This window comes from Fusarium solani (genome assembly GCF_023522795.1).
Source record: "Fusarium solani strain SB1 chromosome Unknown bctg00000006, whole genome shotgun sequence".
NCBI lineage: Eukaryota > Fungi > Ascomycota > Sordariomycetes > Hypocreales > Nectriaceae > Fusarium > Fusarium solani.
The window spans coordinates 3,244,384-3,263,307 of record NW_027072151.1 but is presented as its reverse complement, the minus strand read 5'-3'; the positions used below and the strand labels follow the sequence as shown (position 1 = coordinate 3,263,307).

The following is an 18,924-nucleotide window of genomic DNA, read 5'->3' as shown; positions in this document are numbered from 1 at the left end:
TCCCAACGACGGTCAATATCCACGATGGCTTCCTTTCACCGCGGAAACACCCTGGCCGCCGAGGGTGATCGCCCCGCCGAGCAGCCAGAAGGCTCCTCGAAGAATGCGATCCAGAGTCCTACCGTTGATGCGGCCCAGAGAATGGAGCTGGTGCTTTTTAAGAAACCTATACTCGACCTCAGCCCGGTCGTCACTCGCAACACCCTGGAGGATGTAAGTTTCCATCGTCATTGCTTCAATCGCGCCTTGAACTCTACTAACCATGGTACCTAGTTCGCTGAGCTCATCCCGGGACTCGACCAGGTCTTTGTCGGCCATTCGAATGAGAGCGAGTTCGTCTTTAGCCTCCCACACACTCTCTAGTCTTCACATTCTCTGACAAGTTTCCAGGAATGCCCAGCCGGACAACCACATCCGCGAGACCGATGATGAATACCCTCACATGACTTGGGCAGACCTCTTCACCGGACCCCGTTCACCCTGGTATGACCCCTTCGCCGGTCCCGAATCACCCTGGTATCAGTTCCGTGAAGCGGGCTGCTTTGGCTACCCTCCTTATTATGGGACCTACCGAGGCCCGAGTAGCCGCGTTCGCGAGTACGAGGTTGAGTTCCTGGGCATCAAGGATCTGGAGGCGGCTGCGATATCTGTTCTGGTTAGAGTGGCGCCCCTGCTTCAAAAGATGGAGGCAACCACTAAGCTTGAGGAGGTCGATTGATCACTCACGAGGAGAGATGTGGACAAGGGCAGGAAACTAGAGATGTGAATTCGTCATTGGGATTCACTCTGAGGCCGGAATACTCGGGCTAGTAGTTAAACCCGCATGGCCATTACAGATTCATACAGGATATGTTCGTGATTGTTGTTCTTGGTGGTCTGTGAAGGCGATGGGAATGATGGCGAGGAAGGAACACCGCTGCTCGCGCTTTCCTTTCGCGTGATGCTCATCGCTGGGATTACCTGCCTCATGGAGCAACGGCGCAAAGACGGGGACTCACAGATCACCCCGTGTGACGGACCCAGATTGTTTTCTCTCCTCCATCTCGCTGGTTTTCTTTGAATCTCCATTCACAGCTGCATTCCGTGTGCACTCATAAGCACTACGTCGAACTCTCCGTGGCATCGAACTCGCTACAGTGGTTGCTCAACAGCCATCATCTTCCGTAGTATAGTGGTCAGTATGCAAGCTTGTCACGCTTGAGACCCGGGTTCAATTCCCGGCGGGAGAGATCGCCAGCGTCTTCAAGACGCGATTCCTTTTTTTTTTTTTTTGTGATTTTTTGCTCTTTGTTGGAGTTTGAAATGCTGGCTGAAGATCATTCTGGTAGTGTTTTTGCATGGGAGGTGGTTGTCTGAGCATCGCGGGGTTAGTGGGCGCTCCCCCGTATTTTGGAAGGTGAAGCCCGGCCGCTCACCCTCCAACTCCGCTACTTGCACGTCCCAGTTCCCGTTCATTGAATGTCCGAGATATCGGATAAGATGAAATGGGATGTAGTATCCGAGTGATGAGATAATGACTTCAATGCCGACCATCGTATAGTGGGCGTAGAATGGGCAAGGCCTCACGCAGGTTGGTCGCCAAACAGGCCGCCGAAGGTGGCAGTGAATCACCAACAAGCGAGTGCACCAACACCAACAACCTTTATCGAGTCTGCCTCGCCGGTTAAAGCAGTCCGGTTGCTCAGATCTGTCTCTAATGGCGTAAACGGCCTGAAAGAATGGCCAACCTCATACACAAGGCATGCGGGAGGCCGTACCGTATAGCTTACTCCCAAATACATGAACCCTCGTTCCCCTCGGCCAAGGCAACTTTGCAATCTGCCTACTTCCACCTCCATTTCTACCGCGATTCATTCATTTGAAAAATCAAGCGACGAACGAAGAGAAATTTCGCTCCTTTTGATCAACATGCACGCGATCGACTCCATCTTTTGTTGCCTCGCTGGCCGAAGCGCCTCCACGACCATCGAACCCACCGAGGCGATCACCAACGAAAAGGCAGTCATCACTCAACAACCGGTTCCCTACTCGGACGATGCGGCAGATCAATTCGTCAACATCCTCCAAACCCACAAGGGTTCTCGCGATGAGCTCCACCGACGACTGAACGAGGTCGTGTCTGCCAACGGGTGGACTGAGAGCCTCGCCGAAGCGATCCTACAGAAGATGGAGAAGCTAATCAAGGAGGGAGCAAAGATGGCCCAGCCTATGGCAGATGCGATCAAGAAAGCGACCGATACCGCTCTGGAGTTTGCAAAGGAGCACCCCGTCTATACTGCTCTCATCGCGGCGGGCACTATCGTCGCTATTGGCGTACTGGTCATCTTCGACCTGGCTTGGGTATTGAATGCCCTCGGTTTCGCGGCGAAGGGGCCCCGTCTCGGTATGTTAATCCGAAGCTTATATTTTATTCCCTTCTAACATTGTACGCAGGCAGCTTTGCGGCCCGTTGGATGAGCCAGATTGGCAATGTGTCCAAGGGCTCCATCTATGCCTTCCTCCAGAGACTGGGAATGGTGTTGAAGTAGACAGAGGTCTTGCTTGATTGGTGCTCGGCGATGACTACAGAGCTCCGAGGACGGACTATTCGACTCGGGGGGATGTGGGAAATCTGCATCCTTGATCTTGGTTGCATTTGGCGACGGCATGGTCTGATTGGCGCTCGGCTGCTATGAGGGAGCTCCGAGGCGAATTCCGGGCACGCGACAGGCATCTGCCTTAATGGCATTGTTCTGCAGGATATTGCTTGTCCTTTTGAGTGTCAGGTTTAGGCAATAAACACTGCCAAACCACATCACTGATCTGTATCTCAGCTTGATTGACCATGGCCGCATGAGAGAAGACGCATAGCGAGTTGATTAGACCACTACGATACAATTGAACTTTGTGAAGGTGTGACAAAAAGTTGCCGATCACGCATGTTCCACGGCACAGCATTTGCAATCATGGGCTCCGGCGATCGGCAAGTCAAAGTTGCAATCATCACGACATTGCCAACTTTACCCCGCCATCTCCCCCACGGTCTCCATCTCCAACAAGCAACGAATGATTCATTTCTCGGCCTTAATCCGATTGTCCGAGGTCCAGATCAGTTCGATCATTTAAATCTCGCCTAACATCTTGATTCTGCGTCTTCTCCATCCTCTGTCAACTCTTATTTGGTCCACCAGATCCAGTGTCATGCCTCTCCCCACAGCAACCATTTACGAGCCGGCGACGGCTGGCTTCACTGGCTATCCTTCACGGAGGAGCGTCGTTCACAGTACACAGGGTATTGTAGCAGCGCCTCAACCGCTGGCAGCCAACTGTGGTCTTGAGGTTCTGCGAGCCGGAGGAAATGCCGCTGTAAGTCGCCCATGCCATGTCTAACCCCGCAATCATGATGCTGATAAAGCCAGGATGCTGCTGTCGCAGTTGGTACGTTGAGAGCAATCACTACTCGATAATTACTAACATCTACAGCCGCGGGTCTCAATGTCACCGAGCCCGTCTCTACTGGCATCGGTGGTGACATGTTTCTCCTCTACTATGATGCCGCCACAAAGCAGGTCAAGGCGCTGAACGGTTCCGGCCGATCAGGAGCCAAATACACGCTCGAGACCATCCGAAAGGACCTCAAGATTGCCGACGGCACCATCGGCCAAATCCCTCTTCATGATGTGCTTGCCGCGACTGTTCCTGGCGCTGCGGCTGGATGGTACGACACGGTTGAGAGATTCGGAAGTGGAAAGCTCAATTTGAGCCAGATCCTTGATCCTGCTATTAGACTGGCTGAAAATGGATTTCCTGTGTCGGAGATTGCTTCGCATTCGGTGAGTTTGCTACCTCAATCAAGAACCTACTAACAGAAACAGTGGCGCTCTCAAGAGCAGCTGTTGCGGGATTCCTCGCCCAACTATGCAGAGATGCTGAAGAAGGATCCCAAGGCTGAGAATGGCGTGCGAGCACCTGGGCCCGGCGAAGTCTTCAAGAACCCAGCCCTTGCAAAGACGTTCAGAACTCTAGCTACAGAGGGCAAGAAGGGCTTCTATACCGGTCGCATCGCTGAAGAAATCGTAAAGGTCGTTCAAGACCTCGGCGGCCACCTGGAACTCGACGACTTGAAGCACCACCTCGAAACAGGCACTCAAAACACAGAGCCCATATCAGTCAAGTTTCGCGGCCAGGGCCTTGCAAGCAAAGATCCCAACGGAGGTGTCGAGCTCTGGGAGCATCCGCCAAACGGCCAGGGTATCGTTGCCCTCATGGCTCTGGGCATAATCGAGCAACTGGAGATGCAGGGCAAGATCCCCGTTTTCAAGCCTGAGGACTTTAATACGACACCATACCTGCACGCCATCATTGAGGCTCTCAGGCTTGGCTTCACGGACGCGAGCTGGTATGTCACAGATCCCGACGTGACAAAGGTGCCAACAGAGGGCTTGATCTCTCCTGAGTACCTCGCCGAACGCGCCAAGATCTTTGATCCTTCAAAAGCCCACGACGGTGTCCAGCCCGGAAACCCGTCATTCATCTCCCCCGCTCTACAAAGTTGTGATACCGTCTACTTTACAGTCACGGACTCTGCCGGCAACGCCGCCTCCTTCATCAACTCCAACTACGCCGGCTTCGGCACTGCCATCATCCCCAAGGGATGTGGTTTCACCCTACAGAACCGCGGAGCCAACTTCTCTCTTGACCCCAAGCATCCGAACAAGCTTGAGCCCCGAAAGCGACCTTACCATACCATCATCCCCGGCATGGCCACCAACCTTAACGACGGCTCTCTTCACTCTGCTTTCGGAGTCATGGGTGGCTTCAATCAGCCACAAGGCCAGTTGCAAGTGCTTCTAGGTCAGACGGTCGCTCAGTTGAACCCTCAACAAGCCCTGGACGCTCCCCGAATCTGCATCGGAGCCGGTATGCCAGATGAGGGCAACGTGCTAGACTGGACTGTCCACATCGAGGAAGGAATACCCGAGGAGACTATCGAAGGATTGAAGAAGCTGGGACACAACGTGGTTGTTCTCAAGAACTGGAAGAGAGCCATGTTTGGTCGTGGGCAGATCATCCGGTACACCGTAGATCCGGATGGAACACCAGTGTGGTCCGCCGGGAGCGACCCAAGAGCCGATGGAGGAGCATACCCCCAGTAGAAGGGTATGTATAACGACGTTAAAATAATACAAATCCTAAAACAATCCTTTAACGGTGAAAGTCTCAGGCGTGCACTGCTCGACTGCGTTTGGCGAACACCAATAGCTGGCATGACCTCCGCGACAAGATGGCAAAATCCAGATGCTAGCATACCCTCCCAAACACCGTCCTCCAACTCCATGCTTGTACCAGCAATTCACTATGTGTAATTTCATACCACCTGTTTAGGAGCTAGTCCAGGGATCCATCTAAAAGATGGAGATTGCTCTTGACTCCCCTTCAGCAAGCGCCCGCGATCTCTCAGGCAGGTCAAGGTATAACAAATCATCGAAGGAAACGCCGACCCGTTGAATGATCCGATAACCGTACGACTCACACTTTAGGATAAAAAGTAATTGATCAAGATACCAGAACTCAAGATCATCAAGAATAATTTCATATCGCCAACCGGGCTGGATGTACGCTCTATCCCGCTTGGTGACCACTCTGACAAATATACCCATCGCCACCATGACAGTGGCTGCTTGGAGAGTTTTGGGGTATGTGGTTTCCCTAAAAGACACAATTGCCTGATCCCTGTGAGGGGGAGTGGACTTGATTGCGTTGAGATGCTGACCTATGTCGAGAAGCTCGGGGATCCCTTGACTAGTCCAGTCCACTACCCATGATGGTAGCCCTGGCCTCCCCCAGGCGCATCGGGAAGCGCCCAGTACCGATAAGACATTAAGGCGATTCTCGAAGAGTATGATATTTTTGGTTGTCTCGGTGAGAACATGGCACAAGGTGTTGCTAGCTGAGTAGTCGGGGGTTATGGCGTACCCGGGGTGAGCAAGGCCAAGAAAGGCGTAAATTCGGTCCCGATCATCAGACGCCTTGGAACCTTGAGAGCGAGCAAGAAGAAACGGGAGGCTATATGTATCGTCCCATTCGGCTTTGGTCTTGAGCATGAACCTGACTACTCCTGCTCCCTCCGCGGCATCTCTAGAATGCGGCGTGGACTCTCGGCGTTTCAATATCGCGTTGAGACATTGAACTATACTGTTATCGTCCTCAGGGCCGAGATATCGCTTGAGTGCGAACTGGAACATCATCCAAGGGAGATGATAACGCCCAGAAAGAAAGGTTGCATGAGCCGACACCATAAACTCCTGAAAAACCCAAGCTCTGGTCCACCAAGGACTTTCAATAACCTCTTCCCAGAAGGTGGTCAGGTTGCCCCCGGGATTTGCGGTTGGCTTGCCCCGAGATTGCCTTCGTGGTCGCTTGCCGTCTCCGTAAAAGTTTTCAATATACCATTTCATGCCTTTGCCCTGAGAATTGGACGTTGACAGGCAAATGAGAGTCTGCTGTGCACTCTGATATATGTCCCTCATAAATCCAACTTGATGAGATCTCTCGGAAAGGTCAGCTTGGTTGATGCAGATCTGATCCGCCCACAGCAGAAAGTCTTCATCGCCGGGGTGCGTCGTCCAAAAGTGCCGAGCGCATGCCAACGCGTGGCAGAGGTTGGCAAATACGTTGCACTTGACACCATTGACGAGTATGATCTCTGTATTACGTGGATCGCCGGCGCAATAAGAGAGGGCCAAGTATTTGCCTCGCACTTCGGCAATACGTGCGCTGGGCAGTAACTCACACTCCACAAATCCACTGCCGGAGTCTAGAAGCACTTTAAGAAGACGAATCTCTCGTTGAGTGGGATCAAGTGCGCTGTACGGAGCTTCCGATAGGAAGTTGCTGTTCTCTGGAGTGCAAAAAATGTCGTGTCCAGGTAGGCTCTTGTCCTTCTGGCGAGGCCCCGGGGACTCGCCGCCTTCACCGTCCATAGCCGTCAAAGGACGACACGTTTCGGCAGCGGCGCCGTTAGATGATCAAGTTATAATATCGAGATCCGTGTTTCTGGTGCAGCGTTGGTAAGTTGGAAGGAGGAAAGATGGTTAGAGAAAGAGGGAGAGCGTTGCCAAGAGAGGGAGCCTTTCTCGAGGCTGACTTCACGTGCTCGTCCCAGTTGGTGTTTCGTGGCGCAGAACATGCTGTTCAACAGCAGGACAGCCTGGTGCCCAGAGCTTGGTGCCCCGAGATCCCAGAGAGCCATTTCCCACACAACCAGGCGAATAGATAAATAAACGGCGTTCTAATGAAGACGTATTCGCTTTGCTTCAATTCTAAACAAATACAGAATTATTTCGATAGCAACTTGCGCTTCGTGGGTTCCGTCATTGGCTCGCTGCCCCAAACATCAGCAGCGTCTGCTTTCGCGACTGGAAAGAGAGCGTCCGGCGGGGCATGTGTGCCTAGATACGCAATCTCTGTCAAGGCATCTGAGTCAATATATCAGCCCTCATGCGCGACTGCGGCACTGAATCTCTGACGTCGTGATGATCGGGGCGAAATGTAGGAGAAGGGCCTCCCATTTTGGCTCAGAGCAATCAACAAATCTCGTATCGAGGGAGCTGCCTAGCTGTCTGCCTAACAGCTGAGTCTTCGACCCAATCAGAGGCATTTCTGCGACGCAGCTGGGTGGCATCGACTCGGTCTGCAAGGCAGATTTGGCCAACAACGCTCCACTTACGGGCACATCTGGTCAATAGCAGAAGCAACAAAACCTGAAGACTGCACAACTGCCTATATGTCGCAAAATACATATAATTGCCACAGTTACCGTGTGGCTTGTAGCTAGTCATAAATGTAGTATTCACAACCCACTTCTCCATTCCGCCACAATGACCTCGGACAACTGTACCTGCCCGCTGGCAGACTATCAGATTATGGTCGCCGATAATGGGAAGCCTACTGACACCATGACTAACATAGCTAAAGCGCTGGGATATAGTATCCGAGGCCGCAAGAACGAGCCTGGGCTTGCTAAAATTGCCAGGGCATATCCGTCACGTTTCACGTCGAGGGCCGGCATCTCAGGACATCAACTCCTCAAGTGGAGAAGCAATCTTCACCAGCACGGTCTAGTTGAGATGACACACAAGTTTCTCTGCACGGATGGAAATGGACCTCGTTTTTGGCCTGATGGACATGACGATGATCGGCTAAGATATTCGGAGCATCGCGATGAGTCGGTCACCCCTTTGGCATCACATCTCCTTGCTGACACTTCAACTTAGAATCTTTGAAGAAATGTTCCGGTTGTTCTTCACGATCAATCAGTACCAGAAACCCAAGAAAACCTGCCTCAAGCGCTCGCGTAGGGACTTGGAGGACCATGAACAACTCCTCAATCCGGACTCAGTTCTGGGGCGGCCTCCTATTAGACAGGTGCCAATAAGAGGAGAAATGCCACAGCGTCCAACAAAGAGCCCAGATCACTTTGATGTACCTTCACATGCCACCGCACACCTCACTCTCTCAAAGCGCTTTTGCTAACTATCGTGCAGGCGATTTTCCGAAATCAGAGCAGACCCCTAAACAATCCTCGTCGTAGAGTCAACCAACATCGAGGTCCTCATAGCAACGTCGTGTTCAATGCGTTCCCCGCCGGTGGTCAGAGTCGGGCCTCTGCAGGTCCGTCTCGTAGGGAACAAGACACCACTCATGAGCGCGCCGAGAGACCTAGAGACCCAGAGAATGCCACCATGGCTGATGCGCCGACTCAGTCAAACGTAGAAATGGATAACACGACTCACAATGGAGCAGGTAACGGACCCCAACAGCCGGTGAACATAGACAAAGCATCAGAGGTGCCAAGAGAACCAGAAGACCAAGAGGGCGCGGGCTATGACAATAGAGCCTTCTGGCCATCGTCAGGACAATCGCGAGAAGTACCGCAGAGTCGCCAAGGACTGATGCGAGGCTCCCCCGAGCCAGATGCTCAGCCTGTCGAGGAACCAGCACCACCTAGGCCAGAGCCTAAGACCAATCCTCTCCAGGCGCCTGCAACACCTGCAGTTATTCACGGTGTCCACCTCATTATCAGTGTTCAGACCTTCCCATGGCTGAATGAGATATGGCATCCCGACAGATACTTTTTCCGTTACACGCTCAAGACCTTGATCGAGGAACTGCCCTGGCAGGGAGAGTTCTACAGGGTGATTATGCTGCTGGAGTTCCCAGGCGGTGTGATCATTGAAGACGTGCAAAGAGATGACGAGATGGCATTTAGGATCGCCTTGGCAAGATTTGAACAAAAGATTGAAACGTTGAGAATGTGCTATGCCGCCCTGGATAGAGATGTTGTTCTAGAGGTTTGCCTGGAGCCGATGAGCCGTTACCAGGAACCCAGCGAACGAGTACGGGCTTTGCTCAGGAGGCACATGCGGTAGGAAGAGTTGCTTTATTAGACAGCATAGACGCGATAGATATTTTTTCATAGATTTTATAGATTTCTATTTATCAGTTAGTCAATTAGCCTACTACATAAAGACATTGCCTAAGATCTGGTTTTGGTGAAAAGCGAGGCTCCAGCTACCCTTGAGCGAGTCGTGAGAAAACCGAGGATGGATCAATTGACGAGCTGCCATGTGAAGGGATCCTCTATCGCAAAGCCTGGTGATGGGACATAACTTTCTGAAAATTTGAATGAAATGTAGTGCCTCAAGACTTGAGGTCTTTGTGGTGGTGAAGCCGTCAATCAACGATTTTACCCACGCTCTTGTCTAGGGTTTCCAAACATCCCTGGTGCATGACTGATAGAAACAGAAGCCGATATCTTACGTACATATCGTTGACGTATGTAGCGATTTTCTTTTTTCTTTTTTGGATCTGCGCTCCGGGTCCTTAGCTTCATCATAGCCCGAGGACTCGATATCGCAGGTAAGTAGGTCAGTAACTGGGAGAAGTGTGTTGAGGAGATCTTAAGCCAGCATTTGTCAGCCATTGAACTCAGGAACACCAAATACCAACATCCAATCCCTTAATTGATGCAGAGATGAACCAGAAATAATCTATTCTTTTCGCTGTACTTTATTCATCGCCGTACAGAGGTATCTCATGCCCATGTATCTTATCCATTACATCTCGTAGGTATTTGTACACTCGGACCCGGTCTAGCTCGGATGCCATCTTTCGTTTACTCCTTCTTGTCACCCTCGCCGAGCTCTCCCTCGAGGATCACCTTCTTCTCCTCAAAGAGCTTGGCCAGGTCGCCGTTCTGGTGCATCGAGACGAGAATATCGCAGCCTCCCACAAAGTCCTTCTCAACGTAGAGCTGAGGGATCGTGGGCCAGTCCGAGTACTCCTTGATTCCCTCTCGGAGCTCTGGGTCCTCGAGGACGTTGAAGGCGGCAAACTTTTCGGGGTTGACGCCCTGAAGGCCGAGGATCTGGATCGCGGCGCGGGAGAAGCCGCACTGGGGCATCTCGGGGGTTCCCTTCATGAACAGCACCACCGGCGCCGAAGCGACCGCCTTGTCGATGGCTGCCCGGGTCTGGTCCGAGAGCAGGCGCGCCTGGAAGGGAGTGAGGGGGGAGATGGGGGCGCGGAAGAGGGAGGCCGAGGAGCGGACGGCAGCGGGCCGGGCGGCTTGCCGGAGGAGGGACTTGAGTAAAAGGTTAGTGAACCGGAGCGAGAGCGGGGCGAAGCCGGAGGGCACATACCGAGGCGACCGTTCGCGAGAACATGTTGGCAGCTGTGACGGGAAAGTGGTGAGAGGAGGAGGATTGGCGGCGCAAAAGTTGATTAGAGGCCGGATGGCGGAGGATCTGGATTAGGTCATGCAAAGAGGATGTTTCGGTGCCGTCCCCGGAGAACGGTGGCGATTCGCCAATCAGAGGGCACGCAATTGGTGATGCCTGTGGCTGATGAGGTGCTCAAGTGTGGCTGGTGCTGTGGCGATCTCGTTACTCCACCCGGCCCCGGTATCAGCTGCACTCCGGCAGAGTATCCGGTCGAGGCACGAGGTTCATGACCAGACACCAAACAAAGCTGAATCGGCTCATGTTATTCATGCTTTTACAAGAACCGGAAATCTCGAGCTGAAATCAGTCACGTTGTCAGGCCATCGGGAAGGCGGTCCCGGAGGGCCAAGTGCGAGAATCGGCGCTGCCCCCGTGATGCTGTAGAGTTCGTCGGATGACGCGGGGTGATGGCGGGGTTAGATAAAGGATGGCATCCTCTCTCGAGAAGCCTGAAATCCGTTCATAGCCAAGCTTTGGATTCAATTGAATTCTATCATATCATATTCTTTCTATACAATATAACCGAATTGCATCAAAAGAGCCGACGCAAGCCCTCGAGTTGAATGCACTCCACCACACTGCGGCTTTAACCCGTCACATCTCACATCTATCCGGATAGCTTCATAATCACATCACCACCTTAGCTGAATAATCGTCCGCCAAGAAATCTCATCGACCTCGGAAAAAAAATCTTGGATTTCCCCACGATGCTTCACATCATCCAAAAGGGCCACGACGCCCACCACGAGCACCTCATGCGTAATTCAACCGAAACCCTCGAAAAGGCCCGGAATGATGGCAAGCGCCATATCCTCCTCGCCGCCTCTGGCTCTGTCGCGACGATAAAGCTCGTCCAGATCATCAAGGGCCTCAAACCACAGACGAATATCTCCATCCGCATCATCCTCACGCAATCTGCGACCCAGTTTCTCTCTGGCCTGTCAGTTGAACAGCCCACGGTGGACGAGCTCGCTCACCTGCCCAACGTCGACGCCCTTTACACTGACGCCTCCGAGTGGGCTCAGCCGTGGAAGCGCAACGCCCCAATCTTGCACATTGAGCTGCGACGATGGGCAGACGTTCTCGTGATTGCACCACTGAGCGCAAACACCCTAGCCAAGGTCGTCAACGGCATGTGCGACAACCTTCTGACGAGTGTGATTCGCGCCTGGGACACCACAGGAGCCGTCGACGGCAAGAAGAAGAAGATCTTGGTGGCTCCGGCCATGAACACGTGCATGTGGAACCATCCCATCACGGCGACGCAGATCCGCGTGCTCGAGAAGGACTGGGGCGGCGAGAACGGTTGGTTCGAGGTGTTGCGTCCAGTGTCGAAGAATCTGGCGTGCGGCGATACTGGCAACGGAGCCATGATTCCTTTTGAGAATGTTGTTGAAGCGATTTCAGAGAAGATCAAGGCATAAGGATAAAAGGAAATGAAAAGGGTTAAATGAGGATTTGTACGAGAATTGATTCGGTTCAGGGTTGATTCATGTCCGATAGTTACTGGAGGCTGATTATGGCGTTTGAGGGACATGAAAATGGATATATTGGGTATGCTCGGTGGAAAAGGCCTGGTAGCATGCTGAAGGATTTAATACATGACCATGATTGGACTCATTACCCACTCACTCACTGAATTGAATGAATGGATGAATGAAACTGGTTTTCTATCAACAGAGATCCGCCGTGAATATTTGTCTTGTCGGGTTCAATGTGTGCTCATGGGTGGCACACGCCGCCAGTGGCGGGCAGGAGCCGCTCCTTCCCAACGAAGTTGCAACAGCACCTGCATCAACTTCACACGAGACAGATCCAAATCCTTTCATCGACATTTCCTCTTCACCCACCACGCTGCCCTTGCTTCATCGCCAGAATTCCTACCGACTTATCTCTCGCTGTCGCCCATCCTCTCTCGCCATTTCAGAAGGGCGACCATGGACTCATCGTCTCGCCTTCTTCTCAACTCAACCTCCAGTCTTTGGGGAGATGAGAATGCGTGCTCCTCCACCCTGCGCGCACGCCTTCGTGATGACCACACCCCAGCGACGAGCTCCTCCACGAAGCCGGCGCCGTACCAGGACGTCTACCAACAAGTCCAAGCATGCCTAGGGAATCATTTGCTGGCCCCAAAGCCCGACAAGAAGATTGCACAGACGTCTGACACGAAAGACCCAGCAATCCAACTCCGAGGCTAGTTGCAACTCCATATGTGGAAGAATGCACAGGCTGACATCAAGCAGAGGCGTTTGCTCGGATGGGCATGAACCTTCACGCATCTGCAATTGAGCATCTCGTGCAAGCGCATTCTGAAGTTCAGTCTAAGATCACCCGCTTCTCCAACGAAACCAGTGCAACTTTGTCAGAGTGCAATGATCTCTACTCCAACATTGCCTATCCCCTATCGGCGACTTTGTGCCATTCCGATAACCATCCTCGCGCGACAATTGCTACTCACTTGGCCAACCTGAAGAAAGACATCGCCGCGGCGAAAGAGGAGATACTTCGACTCAGCGACGAATAGGATGCTTGCTGTCGAAGTGAAGCGGAAGCTTGGAGCGCATTGGAGAAAGAGCTTGAAGACCAAGGCCTAGGGCTTACCGAACTCGATAAAGAGACTGCCAAGATGGCGTACGTGTTCAAGGCGGAAGCAGAAGAGATTGTGAAGATCAAATGTCGACTGTTGGGCGAGATTGAAAAGGTATGACTGCACTCTTCCCAAGGCATTGCGCTTGCTGATTTGCCCAGGAGTTTAAAGCTGATATACAGGCCGAGACGTTGAGAATGATGCAGAACTTCTTTGTTGACGAGTAGCATGGTTGTCATGTAATCCGAGCTGTTTTGATCTGCGTGGAGAACTTGGAAGAGATGTCACAGGCTCACGTATGTATTGCCATCACTCAGACAGTCGGCTGTGCTTATTTTATTTTATTTTATTTCTCATTACGGTCTGCAGCTATGCCGCCTCCGCCTCTTCGTGTCGCTGCAATATGCACAGGACCACCCTTGGTCCCTTTTGTATCAATAATATCCGCTAAACGCCGTCCCATGAACTATTCAATGCATATATCCCTTGCTCTACGCGAGCACTCGTTTTCTTGAAGCACACTTATTGCTTCTCGGGGATGACAACACCCCAGGGGTGCTGGGTACGGCCGTACATGATGTCACCCAGCCAGCCCTTGATCTTGCTGGTGACCTCTCCAGGCGCACCCTCAGCACCCATGGGGATGTTGATGTCCTTGCCACGGTGGTGGATCTGGGAGACGGGGCAGATGAAGTACTGAAAAGGATGTTAGCAATTGACTGGTAAATCATTCAATTGGGTTCAACTTACGGCAGTACCAGCAGCGAAAGCCTCAATGATGCGGCCTTCGGCGTCGGCCTCGATAACCTCGGCGATGTTGTACTTTCGCTCGGTAATCTCGAACTCGTCGCCCAATCGCTCGCGGGCCAGCTCGAGGCAGCTTCGTCGAGTAACACCGTCAAGGATCAGCTTATCGTCGAGAGGAGCAGTGATGATCTCCTTCTTGCCGTCCTTGCGCTTCCAGATGACGAAGAAGTTGCTGGCACCGGCCTCGGTACACTCGCCCTGAGCACCGTACAGCCAGAGAATCTGATGGTAGCCGCGAGTTCTGGCATCGGCGGTGGCCAGCAGGGAAGGACCATAGTTAGCGCCGACCTTGGCGTAGCCGAAGCCACCGACCCAGGCGCGGACCATGTCGTCGGGAGAGGTGTGAAGTCGCATTCCACCGGCGGGAGCATCCAGGCGGGGCATGAAGGTGACAATGATGTAGAGGAGGGCGGCCTTGGGAGCAGCAACACCGAGCTGAGGAGCGGTGCCAATGACGGTAGGTCGGATGTACAGGAAGTTTCCAGGCTGGTCCTTGGGGAGCCACTTGGGACCATCAACGGAAAGAAGGGCGATCATGAGCTTCTCGATCTCGGAGGGCTCGAAGATGGGGAGGGAGATTCGGCCGGCAGACATTCGGAGACGAGCAGCGTTGCGGTCAGGACGGAAGATGCGGAGCTTGCCATCGTAACCGCGGTAGACCTTGAGACCCTCGAAGCACTCGGTAGCGTAGTGCAGGACCGAGGCGGTGGGCATGAGGCTCAGAGGACCGTAGGGCTTGAGCTCGGGAGCAGCCCAGCCGGTGGACTGGTGCCAGGAAGCGAGGACCATGTGGTCGGTGGCGATGGTCTCGTCGCCGGCGTGGGCAGAGGCCTCATCGGGGACGGCGCGGGGGTTCTGGGTGTAGGTGTAGGTGAGCTTGGAGGCGTCGAGGGGCGCCTGGTTGGACTGGCCGTTGGCGATGGCAGGCTGAGCGGCCTCCTTCTTGTGGATGGCGGCGGCCGTCAGGTTGACGTCCTGGGTCTCGACAGCGGAGGGAGCCATGGTGATGATGGTCAATTGGGTGCAATTGGGTCGAGTCGAGGTGTTGTTGGGGTGAAGAAGAGATGATGTCGATGTGACTCAGTTTGATGTGACTCAAGTTTACAGCAACAAAGAGGAGGTGGGAGCTACAACAAGCACGTCAAGCAACACGCACTATTAACAATCAAAGCAACAGATGAGTCTGAAGAAGCAAGAAAGAAGAAAAGAAGCAGAGTCAAAACGGAAGTCTGCAGAGGCAAACTTTATAGAGGGGGCGTTTGCTCCCCTGGACTCATGACTGTGACTCTATTGTCTTCGCTCTCCACCAAAAACCCTTGACTAACGTTAGAGGGAGCGCCGAGAAGGGGGCCAGGTGACCTGTTGCAAAAAAAAGTCCGTCCCCGCCAGCCCGGATAGCCCGTCTCTGCCCGCACCGCTCTCGGCTCCGGCGTAGTGTTTTTTTCTTCTCGATAACACGGGAGTGGCCATGATGAGGTGGTACCTATCGCCTGCATATCGCATTGCGCGGCTGCCCATGTACCACCCTCCGGGCCAACGTGGGTCCCCGAGTGGGAGGGTGTGGTGAGAGAGCCGCCTTGTTGGGATGGGGTTAGATTGTTCGTTCGGAGGGGCGAATGAATTATGTTTCCAGACTTTTTCTGAGAGTCATTGGCTTGGAGTTTGACAGAAGTTTCTACTCAAAGGGCGATCTACGTGCCACAGGAGATTGAAAGCCATGGCATGGAAAATTCTTTCCCATTGAAGACCTTCTCTCTGTCTCACCTTACCCAGCAATGGTTACAATGTCACCCACGTTCATCTCGATTTCTACAGGGATTCCATGACCGAGGTCGGTTCGGCTCTTGGTGAAAGGGTGCGGAAACAAAAAGCAAGAAAAAGGCAATTGTCAATTCTACCCTTCCATGGGCGCGTCCCCACCGACAGGGCGCTTGCTGCAAAAACTCCACAGGAACTGATAACGAACAACTGACAAGCATAGGGTGAAAATGATCCGGATTGCGTGTTTCTCGCGAGACGGTCACCTGCTTCTTAATCCTGGCTTATCATTTCTGATATGGGGGTCTTGGTCTGACCTTCCTAATCATGGAATCTGATTGTTTATTTCGCATATTGTTGTTGTTTAGTGTGTGTCACCCCCTCTCGGCATTAAAACATTCTTTGTTCAAAAGTCGTAGATATCACGGGGGCGGAATTGGCGGCGCCCACCGCGTCTAACCGCCAATTGCCATTTTTTCCCACTGCGGCCCCCGCGCGCCGGTTATGATGAGGTCATTGGTGAGCCGCCCAGCAAGGGGAAAACAATGGACGAGCCCGGGTCACATTACATGAACCTGCAGCGGGCTTATCGACGATCGGGGCTGCCGACTAGAGCCGTGCTACTGACGAGTACGTACTCGGCTTTCTTGAGAGGAGGGGTTGGGTTGCATGGCAGACATGATCCATGTTCTTATCGTGAGTTGTCATGATGAAGGTGTCGCCGGCTAAATTACCTATGCAAAAGGTGTTTGTATTTACTAACTTGTTTTCTAGGTATCATGGTTAACTGATTACTTTCCCGTCTCTTAGCCTTACCGGGGGCCTGTTGAAGACCGATTTTATTCCATCGTCACCACACCCTTGTCTTCCATCTCGAGACAAGCCATGCGCAGACCGCCAGACCGCCACGTTCCCGCCACTGCACACCATCACGCCCTCTCGGCCTCCTTCTGACGCTGCTCCTCCTCGAGAATCTCACGCTCGCGTGCCGCCGCCTCGACTTCGGCCTTCATGCCCTTGGCCCTCTGTCGCGCCTCGTACATGTCGCGGCTCTTCATGATGCGCTGGACAATCTCGCCGGCGTTGACGTGCGCGAATGTGTGGTCGCCGACTTCGCGGTAGATGCCCATGGCCTTGGGCGCCGTGTAGGGGTCGTAGGTGAGAGGGATGAAGGCCGTGGGACCGTGGTACACGGCGTCTGGGAGGCCGCGCGGTAATGAGCAAAGGTAGCTCTTCGTGGGCGTAAACGGGGCGCCAAAGACGACGGCGTTGATGTACTGCGGTTGCTGTCAGCATGTGTAATTCTGCGCGGTAAGAAACCTTCAACTGACCTTGCACTGGAGAACACAGAGACCACGCTCGAAAATGTTCATGATGGGATAGTTGACTCCCTTCCACTGGTTGATGACCTCGTCATCATGAACACCCACAACGACATAGGCAGGAGGATAGTCTTCGCCCTTGCCCTTGCGCTCATTGACGGCCTGCTCCGAGTACCAACCCTCCTCTCGCGCAAGCTCCTCCTCCTGGAGAAGCACCTTTCGGAGAAACTCGATGTGCCCGCTGGAGAAGAGGTCGTATCCGCCATCGACGTAAACGACGCGCTGGCCGGGCTTGGGGCCAGGTCCCTCGATCAACTGGCTGAAGACGCCCTTTTCCTCCTCACCGTCCTCAGCCTTGGCTTCCCTGGAAGCCTTCCATTGCCAGACGTCAACGCCGGGGGCCTTGCCAGACTCGTCAGTGGCGTAGAGCTTCATGCGCTCCAGCATAGCCTTTCCTTCAGCGATACGTTCCTCTTCGGTGCCGTTGCCCTCTTCACCAGTGAGCTTCTTCTCGAGGGACTTGATGAAATGCGTCCTGGTGCACAGAAGCATGCGACCGACGAGGTCGGTGGTAGAGATGCCAGGAGAGCGCTTAACAACCTTGAACCGACCCGCCTCCTTGACGAAACGGTAGCAGTCGTTGCCATCGCTATCAGAAGTGATGTCGTCGCCGTGGACGACATACTTGCAGCCGTAATGAGTGATGTAGGGGAGTGAGGTGACGTAAGGCGCATGGCCAACAGAGCGGGTTACCCATCGGCAGGCGTCTGTAGCCGCAAGACTATGATGAGTTAGTAGACGTTGAGTGATGAGTCTGCCGCTCGACAGACCGATAGAGCGTGTAAAATCACCGTTCTTCGAGGGTCATGACAGTGGGACCCTTGTTGGCGAGGATGGCCTCATCCGAGTGGACGCCAGCGTAGAGCTCAGTACCAAGCTGACGAGCCTGTACGATGGCACCAGCATGGCCTATTCATGTCAGCTAAAGCCCATAACGCGACTGTAGATAGGACTTACCGTGGTGGAAAAAGTCAAAGCAGCCATCGACCCAGATTCGACCCTCAAGCAGCTCAGGCGCGGGGTCACCCTCAAGGTGAAGCTCATCGTTGGTGGGGTCAGTGGAGGCCATGACGATCTTAAGACTGTAGAGAGCTGATAGGGATACTGTGTAGGTTTCACGTGGGGTGAGACTTGAGAAAGGAAGATGAAAAGGGGAGGCGGTGATGAGAAAGGGTCCGTCCCCTTTGGAGGTGTGATTCCAAGAAGGACAAGGTACGTAGCCGTTGGGGCGAGAGCTTGGGGAGCTTAGGCGGGACTAACAATTTCGGGATGTGGGGAGGTTGGTGTCTGATTGGTTGGTGCCTGGCTGGTGCGTCTGCCACTTGAAGAGCTTCCCCAAGCTATTTTGCTGTCTACTCATGCACATTCAACGGTGCTTGTTTGTTTAGTTTGGTGTTTTTGTTATTTATGGACTGATTTATATGCTGGATTCATTTGAGATCAGAAATGGATCATCTGGAAGCAAACAAACGCGTTGAATCGCTCAAATCCTTCTATCACATGCTTTCATGACAGCCCCACCATCAGCCAACACGAGCTTGAGACATACGTACGCCATATCCCAATTCGACAAATCCACCAACGACCTCTCAGTCCAAGTCTTGTCGGCGCCGGCCATGATGTCGAT

The 18,924-nt window shown here is 53.2% G+C and overlaps 9 protein-coding genes across 9 annotated transcripts; 5 read left to right on the top strand and 4 right to left on the bottom strand.

Annotated features, from left to right (window-relative positions):
• Positions 1-24: 24 nt before the first annotated feature.
• On the top strand, positions 25-718 carry MRS44_010740 (uncharacterized protein; the record flags this gene model as incomplete). The annotated part of the gene is made up of 3 exons (XM_046282324.2): positions 25-213; positions 274-332; positions 391-718. 3 exons carry the CDS (start codon positions 25-27, stop codon positions 716-718), a joined length of 576 nt encoding a protein of 191 aa, XP_046128225.1.
• A 1,190-nt stretch (positions 719-1,908) lies between these two features.
• Positions 1,909-5,135, top strand: MRS44_010739 (uncharacterized protein; the record flags this gene model as incomplete). Its single annotated transcript, XM_065620229.1, has 6 exons — positions 1,909-2,383; positions 2,434-2,524; positions 3,171-3,345; positions 3,399-3,417; positions 3,463-3,812; positions 3,855-5,135. The coding sequence occupies 6 exons, from the start codon at positions 1,909-1,911 to the stop codon at positions 5,133-5,135; spliced, it is 2,391 nt and encodes a 796-aa protein (XP_065476418.1).
• A 249-nt stretch (positions 5,136-5,384) lies between these two features.
• Positions 5,385-6,962, bottom strand: MRS44_010738 (uncharacterized protein; the record flags this gene model as incomplete). Its single annotated transcript, XM_046277128.2, has 1 exon — positions 5,385-6,962. The coding sequence occupies one exon, from the start codon at positions 6,960-6,962 to the stop codon at positions 5,385-5,387; it is 1,578 nt and encodes a 525-aa protein (XP_046128227.2).
• Positions 6,963-7,859: 897 nt separating this feature from the next.
• Positions 7,860-9,410, top strand: MRS44_010737 (uncharacterized protein; the record flags this gene model as incomplete). Its single annotated transcript, XM_046277129.2, has 3 exons — positions 7,860-8,206; positions 8,256-8,463; positions 8,526-9,410. 3 exons carry the CDS (start codon positions 7,860-7,862, stop codon positions 9,408-9,410), a joined length of 1,440 nt encoding a protein of 479 aa, XP_046128228.2.
• A 746-nt stretch (positions 9,411-10,156) lies between these two features.
• Positions 10,157-10,706, bottom strand: MRS44_010736 (uncharacterized protein; the record flags this gene model as incomplete). The annotated part of the gene is made up of 2 exons (XM_046284504.2): positions 10,157-10,624; positions 10,683-10,706. 2 exons carry the CDS (start codon positions 10,704-10,706, stop codon positions 10,157-10,159), a joined length of 492 nt encoding a protein of 163 aa, XP_046128229.1.
• Positions 10,707-11,470: 764 nt separating this feature from the next.
• Positions 11,471-12,187, top strand: MRS44_010735 (uncharacterized protein; the record flags this gene model as incomplete). Its single annotated transcript, XM_046277130.2, has 1 exon — positions 11,471-12,187. The coding sequence occupies one exon, from the start codon at positions 11,471-11,473 to the stop codon at positions 12,185-12,187; it is 717 nt and encodes a 238-aa protein (XP_046128231.1).
• A 513-nt stretch (positions 12,188-12,700) lies between these two features.
• Positions 12,701-13,287, top strand: MRS44_010734 (uncharacterized protein; the record flags this gene model as incomplete). The annotated part of the gene is made up of 2 exons (XM_065620228.1): positions 12,701-12,921; positions 13,116-13,287. The coding sequence occupies 2 exons, from the start codon at positions 12,701-12,703 to the stop codon at positions 13,285-13,287; spliced, it is 393 nt and encodes a 130-aa protein (XP_065476417.1).
• Positions 13,288-13,872: 585 nt separating this feature from the next.
• MRS44_010733 (uncharacterized protein) lies at positions 13,873-15,159 on the bottom strand (the record flags this gene model as incomplete). The annotated part of the gene is made up of 2 exons (XM_046284505.2): positions 13,873-14,046; positions 14,101-15,159. 2 exons carry the CDS (start codon positions 15,157-15,159, stop codon positions 13,873-13,875), a joined length of 1,233 nt encoding a protein of 410 aa, XP_046128233.1.
• A 1,685-nt stretch (positions 15,160-16,844) lies between these two features.
• MRS44_010732 (uncharacterized protein) lies at positions 16,845-18,915 on the bottom strand (the record flags this gene model as incomplete). The annotated part of the gene is made up of 6 exons (XM_065620227.1): positions 16,845-17,192; positions 17,247-18,018; positions 18,089-18,206; positions 18,255-18,401; positions 18,558-18,637; positions 18,851-18,915. The coding sequence occupies 6 exons, from the start codon at positions 18,913-18,915 to the stop codon at positions 16,845-16,847; spliced, it is 1,530 nt and encodes a 509-aa protein (XP_065476416.1).
• Between the last annotated feature and the right edge of the window lie 9 nt (positions 18,916-18,924).